This window comes from Lepisma saccharinum, chromosome 7, assembly GCF_977018435.1.
Source record: "Lepisma saccharinum chromosome 7, izLepSacc3.1, whole genome shotgun sequence".
Lineage (NCBI taxonomy): Eukaryota > Metazoa > Arthropoda > Insecta > Zygentoma > Lepismatidae > Lepisma > Lepisma saccharinum.
Window position 1 is genome coordinate 9,504,227 of NC_139235.1, and position 13,865 is coordinate 9,518,091.

Sequence of the window (13,865 nt, forward strand, 5' to 3'; positions counted from 1 at the left end):
GCTTCAGCCTTAAAGACAGATTAATATTGGCTCAAACTGCATTGAATATCACATGAAGTAATGGGAGTATATGAAAATTATGTGTAAAAACTCAAATATGTGCTAAAAGCTAATGTATGTAAAAATATGGAAACAGGTGTAGACAAAACTAAAAATTATTCAGGTGCCTATTTTTTTTTTCTTTTTGCAAATACGGGCTAAGAATTAACATGAATCAAACTAAGATAAAGATACATATTTGAAATGAAACCTTGAAACACCTAATTTATTAATTAATAGAAAATTGAATTAAAAGTAATTCATTTTTTAAGAGAGATTTAATGAAATAGCCATCAGTCAGCTCCCAGTCATCCTTACGAAATTGCATTATCCCTGTCTATTTGATTTTCCACCAAATTACAGAAAACATGCACACGAAAGAAACATATTATTAAGTGGTGCAACAGCCTGCGAGAGCCAGGGCCTACCTACCGACACTACTAATCTCACTCCCACCCGCAAAGGTGGGAGATCATCGAACCACTTACAGGGTGATGTGTGGTCAGCACGACGAACCCCCAGTCGTTGTTGTATCAAAGACCAGTTTACGCTACCCATTTGTAGCTCCCCAATTTCCTCATGATGGTGTGTGACCACCGGTCGCATACTCTCAGGAGAAAAGTTGTTACGCTGCCTTCCGCCAGGAGACTTGAACTAGCATTTGTCCTGTAGCCGGAGCCCAAAGCATTAAACCACCCAACCACAGTGCGGGACTTTTCAATTTACGTGTGCACAGAAATTATCCTGCACCGTGCCAGTCTAGTCTAAGGTGTCAGCCTTTGGACTCTGGCTATGGGACATTCACTGGTTTAAGTCTCCTGGGGGTAAGCATAACAACTTTTCTAAAGATTTCACCCAGTGTATGAAACGAGTAGCCACCCACCAACATGAGGTGATTGGGAAGCGACATATGAGTACCATAATCCAGTCACGCAAACCTACAACAACAACCGGGGGTTCATCGTGCTGACCACATGACGCACCGTAACTGGTTGGAGTATCACCCACCTCTGCTGAACCATATAGAGGTGAGGCTCGGTAGGTAGGCCCTAGCCCTCACGAGCTATGGCACCATGGTTTGTTAAGATGGAAATTCCCCATGCTTAAAGGCCAGAAGGTTTAACCTGGCACAGCTCATGTCAAAAATGTCTATCGTCTGCAGGACATTGTTGCCACTCATTTTGGCTCAAGCTATCAAACATGACAACAGACCTTGCTGTGATCAGTCATTTAAAAGTGACTCACCTTTACACTACCAGAAAATTCAGATCTATGACAGTGTGACAACAAAGGACTCAGGTTCCCCACGAGATTGAAACAGCGACCCCTGGTAGGCAGAGGACAAAGCATGCTCTGCCTCCAAGTCTTCTGCCAGTGGAAGAGAACACCCACGTGATGCCCGGGAAAGTAGAGTGCCAGAAGGAAATCTACGGTTTGGTGGGAACTGTCTGGTTGAACCCTGGTAGCCTTTAAGCAGATTCAATGCTTTCAATGTCTGCCATAGAATGTTGGGCAGTTCAGACGCAAGGCATTCGTCTGAGCAGATTGCATTTAAGAGATGCTAATACAATAATCACCTTCCTGTAGGTTAGGCTTTCTATATGGTTGTTTTGAACATGCTGTTTTTCCCTCTGTTAGTAATGTCAAGGTGCTTTTTATCTGTACAGTGTAAAAGTGGAATGTCTTTAAAGATGGATTACCTTCTATATTTTCTCACATTTTCTTGTTTCAGTGCCATTATTGGGATGGATAAGAAACTTTTCAACAAGAGGCTTATGGAATTCTTTGCTGCCATGCCTGTGGTAAGTGTGCATCAGTGGTGATTTCTCTGGGTGTGTAAGTCGTGCGTCAACGCCCAAAGGAAAATGAAATAATGAAGAAAGTATCTGTACTTTTATAAATTACGATTTTGAGCATTTTTCTTCAATTGTCAGTTTCGAGCACCCGGTATTTTCCGAATGCGACGCAACGTGCAGTGGTTGTCGGGCAGGACGTTGGTGAGCAAATCCAACGTCTTACCACTGCCAAAACATAGGATGACCGCGCATGCGCACAATGCCACCCACCACCATGGTTAGCTTCTCAAGCCGTTGTATTTGTTCCCAACGATTTGGCTTTCATTCACCCCGCGTTCCGCGTTGTTTTGCTCCTGATTGTTGTGCATTCTTTTTTAAACGTGTGGTGTGAAGTGATGTGATTATTTTAAGATGGAGAATAGTGAAAGTGTTGTGCAAAAGTATTTAAATAATTCCTTTTCTTTGCTTTCGTATTCAGAGAAGAAACAAGTGATTGACAATGGTCGACCATGTTCAAATCTCACGATGTCAACATGTGTTAAAGGAAAAGTGTGCTGGTTTTGAGAGACATTTTCGAAAAGATCTCTCTGAAATTTCAGACTGGCTTTGCGGGTGTGATGTGGTGAATAAATTTTACTATTGGACATGTTTATTATTCTCAACTTAAAAAGATGTTTGGAATTATCAAGGGTATGTGGATTTGAATCATCTCAATAGTGCAGTGAAAAAACACAGTGAGTCTGAATTACATCTTTCTAGTTTCTTTAAATTTAGTCGTTTTGTTGCCAGCCCTACTAGAATTCACGTTCTTTTGGATACTCAAGGAAAAGCTGAAATAGAGCTATACAATGAAAAAGTAGAAAAGAACGGAAATATTGAAGAGGTTGATTAATGCCGTCTGCTTTTTAGCAAAGCAAGAACTGCCATTCCGAGGCCATGAGGAAAATGCAGCATCTCTAAATAAGAGCAATTACATGGAATTCCTTATTGCAAATGCAGAGTTTGATCCCTCATTGAAAGAACATTTATTAAATTCTATAGTTTTTCGTGGTACTTCGGCAGGCATTCAAAATTATTTAATAAAGTCAGTTTCGGATGTTTTGAGATGAAATCTACAATGAAATTCAGAACACAGACTTTGTGACTATCATGGTCGATGAAACATCAGACATTAGCAATAAATCTTAGGTGTCAACCGTGTTACATTTTTTTTCGGCATCACAGAAAAAAGTTATTGAAAGATTTCTTGGATTTCATGACATGAGCGCCAATAAAACTGCAGGAGCTCTTTTTAGTCACGTGACTGAAATAATGGATAAATATAAGTGTGGGGATAAATTAATTCACCAGACATACGATGGATCTTCGTTAATGAGTGGCCATTTGAATTATATTTTAAATGAAGTATTTACTTCATTTAAAATAATTTATGTAATTTAATGTTTATCTAAATATTTATAAATTTACACCAAAAGTGTTCGGAGAAAATTTGTAATATTTGTTTACAGAAATGAGAGGGGGAGGGGTTAACATTCTTTCTTTGCCAATGCCTTAAGTTCAGGGTCAGGAGATGCCACAGGTGTGCATTCATTTTGTTCGGTGATAAGGGAAGGAAATTCAAACTTGTTTACTTAATATCCCTTATGTTTAAAGCAGTGCACAATGTAAATGTCCTTCACTGACTCATATTTACTCATGGTTATTTGTTGATTTATATTCTAAACGGTGCCCATGATGTGTTCAGCCGTAAACTCACCTATGAAGGTTCAGCCTCAATATCTAGCAAGAGTATGTGTTTTCCAATCTGGGTGTTCTTTTATCCATTTGTTCTTCAACATTAAACAACCAAATTACATGCAAATTATGTACATCATGCGTAACCAGGACAGGCTTTGTAGGTCAATATGTCGAGAAAGTGCACAGTATGCCAGATACCCAGGTTCGAATCCTGACCAATGTTTCATTTTTTTGCTAAATTTCTACAAAGTACATCTCCTTTGTGTACAAAGTCATGAGAAAATAGATAACTGTCAGATATGTGACGATGAGTGTGTACCCTCTGGTTTAGAAGTGACACACACACTTTCAAATTGTGAACCATATCTAATGTACCAGTCTACCTAATTAGACCTAATCACTGCCTATCAGTGATGCTCTCATTTAAACAAGCAAACAGCCAAATTCCATTGATTATTTAAAAATAGATTTTCATCCTTTTATCTTCAGAATGCTTAATTTCCTTTATTTGTAGTTCATCATGAGGCACAGGTGGTGACATACCTATTCACAATGATTTTTCTATTATTTTTCACCACCCATGAGTTCTCCCTGATTTATCTTCATTGAGGTATATCTAAAAAAAGGAATTGAATGATAGCTGTAGTACTTAGCTGATACCACTTGAAACTGACAATAATAGTGTTTAATATGATTACAATTTACACTACAAAAGATAAATAATTCTGAATGTTAACTCTTCAAATTAAACAAATATGATTTTGTGATGTATTATTTTTGTATCTTAATTGTATTACTACTTTAGGAAACATAATAATGCATAAGAGTTTTTGGGTATTCAGGAAATACCTAAAAACTTTATAGTGCTATATTTATGTACCAAATAGTGCCAAAATAGGAAAAACACCTTTGCTTTTAGCTTCGAAATTTTAACCTTGGAAACCTTGAATTTTATCTTGTTGTTATCACCCCATTTACTCAAGGAAGAATTGCTTGTCTGAAATGAGAAAAAGTGTAAATTTTTATGTTCAGAAAGTTTGAGTTTTGTATACAATGATTAATTTTATTTGAATTATCAATGAAGAAAATTAAACATAGTTTAATGTAAGAAAAATTAACTCTTAGAATGTAGAGATTGTTTTGTTTGTTACTAATATTTCATATTTTTAATTTGCAGATATCACTTGTGAACAATGTACTCAAGGTAAGTGCTTACTTTTTTTATTTGTCTAGGTTCACTCTTTAATGATCATGCCAAAAATATTTACTTCTCAGTTTTTATTGTGTGAGCTGTACATGCAGTTGAATTTAATTCAATTTTCAGATTGTAGGTAGAAGGTATTTCTGCATGTAAAATATTTACTTACTTTAATCCGATACTATTCATTCTTGCTAATGCATTGGTGTGGACTTGAACTGGAACTTGTGTAGTTAGTGGGAGTCAAATATTATACCACAAGAAAAACATTTTCTATGATATTTAGCCATTTCTAAAACACCAGACAATTATGGTTATCATTCCAGGGTAGTATGTTTGGTTGCTCAGTCCATACAATGCTTGATTAATATTACTATTTAGTGCAAATATAAAAAGTATGTTGAGACATCCATCAGTCTCGGCTTAATACAAATCCCACGGTTTGTATTTTTTGATTTGACGTTCTTTACACATCTGCTCAACACCAAAAGTTATTTCTAAATATGTGCCAAGTTCTTTACTTCAGTTATTAACCAATTGCCAGTTACGATGAGGGTCATTTTAAGGTTAACGCAGAATGAGGTAGAAATAAGAGCACAGCTGTTTCAAAATAGTTTTGTTTTTCAACTTAGTCTCCATAGACATGAATAGAATGATTTTCCTGTAGTTTACGGTTATTACAAGCATAAGAAAACAGTACATACAAGAAAAACTATGAATAGAATGGTCGAACAATCCTCCAAACCCAATTTTGAAAACATTCCAAGTACCCCCTCTGCTGTTGCATTGACTTCTTTAATAATAACCCGTGGCGCAACATCCTGTGAAGGCCAAGATCTACCTACAAACTGCCAGGTTCACTCCCACCTCCAGTGAGAGATCATTCTAACAGTTACAGGGCAACATGTGGTCAGCACGATGAAAGCTACTCATTTGTAGCTCCCCAATTTCCTCATGATAGTGGGTGACCACCGATCCTGTACACTGGCTGAAATCTCAGGCAAGAAGTAGTTACGCTTCCCTCAGAAGACTCGAACCTGCCCGTAGCATTCAGGTGATTAAAGTACATGCAGAAGTCCGTGAAACATGCTTGTGCCCACCTCCATGGTGGAGTGGTTAGCACTGCATCCTCAGCAGTTTTTTGTGAGTGTCCCTTCATCAATTTCATCTTATCACTCATCATCATCTTCATGATTAGCCAAAAGTGGTAGCTAACCAGCCCATACCACTTTGAAGCAATACTTATAGTAATGCTGATACTCCTATACTGATGCCTGAAAATTGTAATAATTTAATTATGCAAAATTTGTATAAAATAGTCTTACGTGAGTGAGTATAGAATTTCGAAACTGGGTTTCGGGGTTCGACTGCCCGCTTCCTCAGGTTCTTTTTCCTCTAGGCACAAATCATTTTATGCTGCGTCAAGAGTGTTAAAAGGTTTGGTTAATATCCAAGCAATAGATGATAATAATATAAATACATCCCCAATTTGATTTGATAACACAGTTAATATCCCCCACCGTTCCTTTAAAACCGCCAGTTAAAAATCCTGCTTTATGGGGAACATTTTAAAGGAACGGTAACCTGTTTTTTAACCAAACCTTTTAATCTAATCCTTTTAACACTCTTGACACAGCATAAAATGATTTGTGCCTAGAGGAAAAATAACCTGAGGAAGGGGCAGTCGAACCCCAAAACATAGTTTCAAAATTCTATACTCATTTATATAAGTTAGACTATTTTATACAAATTTTGTATAGATTATATTATATTATATAGTGAGTAACTCACACGGTGGCTCAGTCGGTAACGCGTCTGACTACCATGCTCAAGGTCCCGGGTTCGATCCCGGCCGGTTCAAATCCGGGAACTTTTCTAACGATGGAAGCGGCCCCGGCGCCCACCCAGCGTCGAATAACATGGGTACCTGGGGGAAACCTTGGGGGGTAAAGGCGGTCAGGGGCGTGATGCTGATCACATCACCCCCACTCACGACCGGATCAAGAAAGTGTGGGGCGTTACCCCCACACCCCCTATACGCCTTCATGGCGTTGTGCTAAGCACAGGGGAGCACTTTACTTTTTTTTACTTTAGTGAGTAACTCACACAATACGTAAATATATTGTAATAATTATAAATTGGTCAAAGTATTGATTAATATTAGTGTGTAAGTATTCCACTCCCAATTATGAGCATCAATTTATCAAGAGCTTTGCTTAAAATATTAAAGAATTACATCAGAATATTAAAGAACATGTTATGTAATCACAAAATCCAGTTGCTCATACAAGACTGGTGCAAAATTCAAATTTTGCATAATTTTCAGGATAATTTGGCTCCACAAAAATATCATGTAGCATTTTTGCAGACCCAGTGAAAGACTAAATCATGCAAATGTATCAGGTAATAAATCCCAATGAATACATTGGCATTAGTATCACTTTAACCCTAGTTTTGTTTCCGGCGGTTTATAGCAGTGTACCCTTCTATTTGAATTTTTCTAGAGAGCCAACCATTTTGGAACTGCTATTTCACTTCTGTGTAGTACGTTCCAAAAAGTGTTCAAATGACCTCCGCACTTTTGTGTTGAATGCAAGGAAATCAACTTTGATATTAGCACTTTTATTCTTGAAGTATTTTGGTGTAGTAATGGTGGTATTTTTTTATTACAGTACGGAATAGACGAACTGAAACTGAGGTTTAGGACGAGGCTTACACACCACTTGTACGACCAATACCTGCAGTAAGTATTCATTTGCTTTTTGACTGAATTACTTTCTCTTGGTTATTGAAAGCTCAAGTTCATCAAATATTAACTGTGGGGTTGTTGCAGTTGTTTGCACTTGTTAGCATTTTGCACATCCATTTGGGGCATTCCACGAAAGTGGTCCTACTCCATTTAAATAACAAAATGAATTAATATGAAAATTATTATTGTTTGTAATTGCAGGAAGGTTTATATGTTTGTGAATGCATATAATTTACACATTTCACCAATATAAGATACTTGTATCTGCAGCCCATGTGCTTCACAGACAAATGAAGTCAAAATTTGCTAAAGTTTTAGTGTTGCACAAGTAACATGCCTTTATTAATGCTTTTTATGCATTCAGCCTGCCATCACACTCAATTTTTACTTGTTAGCAGATACCACAAAGTACTTCATAATTCTATGAAATCAGTTCATTATCAATATTTATATCCAATCTCATGTGAAGAATGTTAAATTTTGTCTGTAAAATGTCCTTGGAATGCTCCATTGGACAAACCAAACATTTGCTGACAGAGCCTGGGCTTCTCTCAAACTTCTGCCAAATTACACTGCTCTACAATGATTTTTTTACAGAAACATAAGTAGCCATACTTTATTATTGTGGTGTGACAAAATGACATTAAATTTTGTTGATTGGCTAATGCTTTGATGTTTTGTGTGGTAATTTTACTGAAACCACACACAAATATTGCAACTACACTCTGTAAGAACCCTATTTATCACTAACTGATTGATAAATTACTTGCTACACACATTTGTATGCTTTAATTTTTCTTGTATGTACATATTGCTTGCATTGTAGAATTGGTTCTCTTGTAGTCTATGGCTGTTACCAGCATAAAAGCACAGTTTTTGTTGTGACGTTTCAGTACACATGTTTCCTTCATCAAACATTTATTTTTATGCTTGTACCAACCGTAGACTACAAGATAAATAATTCATTTGTATGCTGGTAACATTGTCACCTTGTAATCAAGGTCCCAGTTTCGATACCCAGGTTAGGCACAACATAGTGTTTTGTATCCCACTCTAAATTGTAGGCAGTTCCCTTAGCCTATTTGTATAAGTGGACTCAAAAGTCATGATACAATGGAATATAGTATTTTAAGTGATTTTTTTTAGTGTTTCTCATAAATTTTATTAACATTTTTCCAAAAAGTAATGTTTTGTAAACACAATAATCACAACATACATAGTGACAGATACATTTCAAGTTGTTACTTCAGTACTATTTTCCTCTTACAATTTTCCAACACATTGTTTTCCCTTTCATCAAAAATTAGGTCCATTTTCCACCCTGATCCTAATATTTTGAAATTGAACAATTTAAAGTAGTTCAAAGTATTTACAAATTCTAAAATACCATATTTACTCATGTATAATGTGCACTTTTTTCCAAAACTTTTTCCCCTAAAAACTGTGGTGTACATTATACACGAAATAATTCAGACAGCTAACATGAACCATGCATCTTTCACAATGTCACTGCATATATTCCCATGATTTTTCAATTTGTATTAGAACGTCTTGAGACATCGAGAAAACATTTGATCGTGCACCTCCCGAGAAACAGGATGTGTAATGTCTGTATTTGCCGCATGAGAAATAATATAAAATGTCCTTCTGAGTATTGCAAATCCATAACGTAATTATGTAGATGTTGCTCCACTTCTGAAAAGTCTGCTTCTTGGATGGAGCTGCCTTAAGTTTTTCTTGCTTGCGGCATTATCTTACACTTGGCTCACCATGTCGAATTTTTGAACCGCAGCTCTGTTGTCATTTTCCTGCACATACCACATAACTAGCAATTTGAAAACAGCAGTGTAACTTTCCCTCTTCCACATTTTGAACTTCCTTTCTTCTGCTACAGAATAAACAAGGTGGTTACAAGAGTGAAGGCTTGGGGGATTCAAGGGGGGGGGGGGGGGGTGACTCATTGTATACACAAGGGGATATACACCTCACATAGTAACGTAACAGGTGACTCATTGAATAGGTATGGTGCCATTTGCTCTTGAATGGCATACCAATAACTTTACAACCTACAACAAAGAACGTGAATTGTACTGTGCATTATATACAATATTTAATTTTTTGTCGCTTTTCCCCATCAAAAAACAGGGTGCGCATTATACATGCGTAAATACAATATAGCATAGCTTGAATTGAAACTGTATGTTATCAAGCTTCAAGAGTTTTACTTTAAAATATTCATACAGTAATTTCACATAGGATTATTATTTAATTGTACTACTCTTGTGATCTTGTCCATGGAATGCCCCTCAAATTTTAGATAGATTAAATTCCATTTTAAATCATTTATTGGCTATTGTCACCAAATTCCATCTACAAAACACCTGCAAGATCCCATCCTTCAGACAATGTTAAATATCCACTCTCCTCACGAGAGACACAAACTGGCAGACCTTATTATCATGCATAAAATAGCCAATGAGAACAACAGAAATGATCGCCTTCTCCAGGACATTCACTTTTGAATGTCACTTCATACCACCCGAAGCGCTCTATTTAAGTTTTGCTTATCAGAAGCCAAGACTATGCCTCACCCAGCATTCTCCGTTCAGCAGACTACCTAGCCAGTACAATAATTTAATAATCCAAGTAGACATTTTTGAAAATTAGGCATGTTTTAGAAGGCTGTTGTATGTAAGTCACTTTACTGTATGTAATTTTAGTTTGTTATTTTCTCTTGTTAACCCTTAACTTCCCACGTGTGGTCTCACAGACTGCTAGCGTTTACTGTTATTCTGTTGTTTATGGGTAGGGGTGGGGTAGGAGATTGCAGTGCTGTCTAGTTGTCCCTTCCCGAACCATGCATTGGTTTACATCGTCAGTAGCCACTTGAACGTGACGTTGAGTGATATTTATAGCTTTTTTCGTGCTTAGCAGTCTGAGACTGGACCAGTGCCTGAGCGTTATGGATTCATTACCCAGCCCTTCGTCTACTGTGTGTCTTACAGACCCTAATTTTGAGGATACTATTTTAAAATGGTTTGAGGACCCTTTAGGAAGTGATGTACGATCAGATAGTGACAATGTAATTGGAAGTAAACACAATTCAGAATCTGAACAGGGTGAAAGTGAAGACGAATTTGTTTTGCCACCTGTGAATGCCGGGAGTGAAACCAGTGATCAAAGTGATGAAGATGGAAGTGTAGAGGCTGAATCGTCAACCAAAGGAAGGAATGAAGAGGAAGACTCCTGATGTTTGCCATTGTTGCAAGAAGCCCAGAGTGCCCTACCAAAATTTGCAACAAGTGCAGAGAAAACTTGAGACAAAAAAAACGGACCTAAAAGTACTAGTGTAATTTTTATTTTAATGAGTGTTTTATGGGTCTTTTATATATTTTTATTATTACATGTATAATAAAAGATAAAAATATAAGAAAAAGTAAAATTTAGAGTAAAGGGTATTTGATTTTTTACAGTAAGAATGATATCATGTAATATTAGGTTAATTTTTTGCAGTTTTATGTTTTAATACATTTTTATTTTACTATATAATTTAAAATATAGTTTATTTAGTTATTTGTGTAGCCTTCTACGTAACTAACCGAATTAGTTCAGTTAAATAGCATTCAGCAGTTATGTATTTTTTATGTTTATTTTAAACTAGTCTGTGAGACCGGACCTGTGACAGTGTGTGACAAAAACATGACCTGGGAAGTTAAGGGTTAATACATTCGAATGTAAAATGACTAATGCTGTATATACGAGGCGTATTCTGAAAGTAAGTACTGAAAGGGTGTAAGAAATAAAGTAAAATAGTTTTGTACCTTTTTTTATTTGCATTGCATTCTACAGACCTTAAACTACTTTTCTACGTAGTTGAAACCATTTTTCAAGCATTTGTCATAGCGTGACACTAGTTTTTGTATGCCATCATCATAGAATTTTCCCGCCTGTGATGAAAGCCATCCATGCACTCCTGCTTTGATGTCATCATCCTTGTCGAAACGCTGACCACAATTTTCGATATTCCAGGCGATCTGTCACAATTTCGTAGAGGCCTGTTTTCTTGAAATTTGTGGAAATTCCATGGAAAGTGACGATATTGTGAAGCGTCTGTTTTCACGAATTTCCGTGTCGACCGCACGCACCAAATCATCTATCACAACAGATGGCCGACCGCTCCTTGGCTCATCGTGAACTGTCTCACGACCTTTTTTAAACATCAAAAATAAAGACCTCTCACATTTGATGGTGGATGCCTACCAGTTTCATGTTTCTTGCATTGAGAAAACTAATCACAGACCGGACTTCACAGTCGGTGGGCCGATTGATTTTCTTGAACATATCAAACCTTCATAAACCTATGAAGAAAAGCATGACCTGCTCCCACGACTGCCTGTGGCTTACTAACTGATGAAGGACGTCAGCGAGAACACACAGTCGCGACTGCAGCGCTACAGCGGCAATATTTGCAAACGGTACTTACTTTACGAATACGCCTCGTAGAATCATCTGATAAATAAATAAACCCATTTCTCCCTGCAACACTGTTGCATAATTTCCAGGATGAGTAGACTTCGTGAGAGTGCCACATGTCATTTGTGTAGACCCTACAAGTTTCCCAATCTCGGAAAAGTATTAGCCAGCATTGGTGATTAGCAGGGAATGGATTTATATGTAATAAAAATGTACTAAATATGTCAATACATATTAGTTACTTTCACCAAAATATGGAGTTAAATATGAACTTAAATTGAAAAAAATTTCATTTTCAAGTGTTTAATACACTACATATGTAAAATTGATTTTTAAAACAATTAATTGCACTTCTCTTGGCATTGGGACTGTGTTTCAGAGAAACCAGAAGCGAATCCTGTGCTACAAAATTGTTGCTTCTGGCACTGCTGCTGGACACACAACTAATAGCGAGGGTGGGTTAGCAATGTTTTGCTCAACTTGAGACTCTCTTCCAACATTGCCAAAATAATGTTTGTAACAACCAGCATCTGATGCTTAAGCCCTCATTCTCTATTGTTTACAAGAATTGTTAAAGAACCGGAATTTCAAGTGTTTTAGTAAAGCAAATGTTTGGATGACAGAAAATGTAATTAACGCAATGGAGGGTTTAAAAAAGGTTGTAAACTTTCGTTTGTTTAACGTCACTTCGGACTTTGTTGGTTATTCGCAAGAAATTCACCCAACTTTTTCGCTCACATTATTATTGCTCGAATATGGAGTATATGTTGAGAAATGTTCTGAAATATGGAAATATATATAAATAACTAGAATATGTATGTAAAATAGGAGCAAAAACCTAATGTATGTACAAGTATGAAAAATAAAAATTGAATTTTTCAAGTCTACATGCCATGACTTGCAAATGTAATACAAAATATAACTGATTCCAGCTTCATACATAAATATTTATTTACATATAAATCCGTTCCCAAGTGATTAGATTTCAACAGAAACTTTCCTACCACTGCTATCAGCCAATACCGATATATCAGCATTGATATCAGCTCACCCGTACTTAAATACAGTGTGATATTGTAAATTGGATAATTTTCACAAAGTTTCTAACTGTATAAAGCTAACTAGCCAGCCTACCAGTAGTTTAAACAACACACACCCGAGGCCATAATTTTCAACAACAATAGTTTTATTGTTAAAACATTAGCATGTTTCTTGTATGTGTTACATATTATTTGTTGGAATGGTTGATTAATTTTCTTATCATTCCAGTGGCTTCACATATTATAAAATGAGCAATCTGGACAACAGGATATCCAACGCAGATCAGCTCCTAACCACAGACGTAGAGAAGTTCTGCAATTCTGTTACAGATCTCTATTCCAATATCAGTAAACCAGTATTGGATATTTGTATATATGTGTACAGGTTAACTTCTAAACTAGGTGGAATGGTGAGTATTTAAGTAGAATAATGCATGTAAATTTATTCTTTAGATGTGGAGAGATCCTGGCAAGGAGTCATTGTCAGAAAAGATATTTGAACATTAACTTCTTATTCTCTTAATGAATAAAATGTTGGCAATAGCCAATGTGTTATGTCATTGAATTAATGAACCAGCTGATAGCAAAAATTGTAAGAGATGGATCACATTAATCAGTGTCTCAACCGATATAGGTATGTCTGCAGACTGGCAAAATTGCCAACAGTTTTGTTGAACCTATATTTCTTTAACTGGTTTTTAATTGAGCAACTCACAACTCACCTGGTCGATAGCCCGAGATAATCTTTTCATCATTTTGTTATTGTTTTGATGAATATAAAGTTTAATTCATTTATGTTGATACACCAAAGAATGTAATGTAGTACTTACAAT

The 13,865-nt window shown here is 36.4% G+C and overlaps 1 protein-coding gene across 1 annotated transcript in view; it reads left to right on the top strand.

The window, feature by feature from the left end:
* Positions 1-13,865, top strand: part of Abcd3 (ATP binding cassette subfamily D member Pmp70) — a 34,944-nt gene that overhangs the window by 7,595 nt on the left and 13,484 nt on the right. The window contains exons 4-7 of the mRNA XM_083124990.1: positions 1,772-1,841; positions 4,750-4,776; positions 7,443-7,513; positions 13,262-13,442. Of these exons, the coding sequence (XP_082981116.1) occupies positions 1,772-1,841; positions 4,750-4,776; positions 7,443-7,513; positions 13,262-13,442 (349 nt within the window). The remainder of the gene's footprint in view (positions 1-1,771; positions 1,842-4,749; positions 4,777-7,442; positions 7,514-13,261; positions 13,443-13,865) is intronic.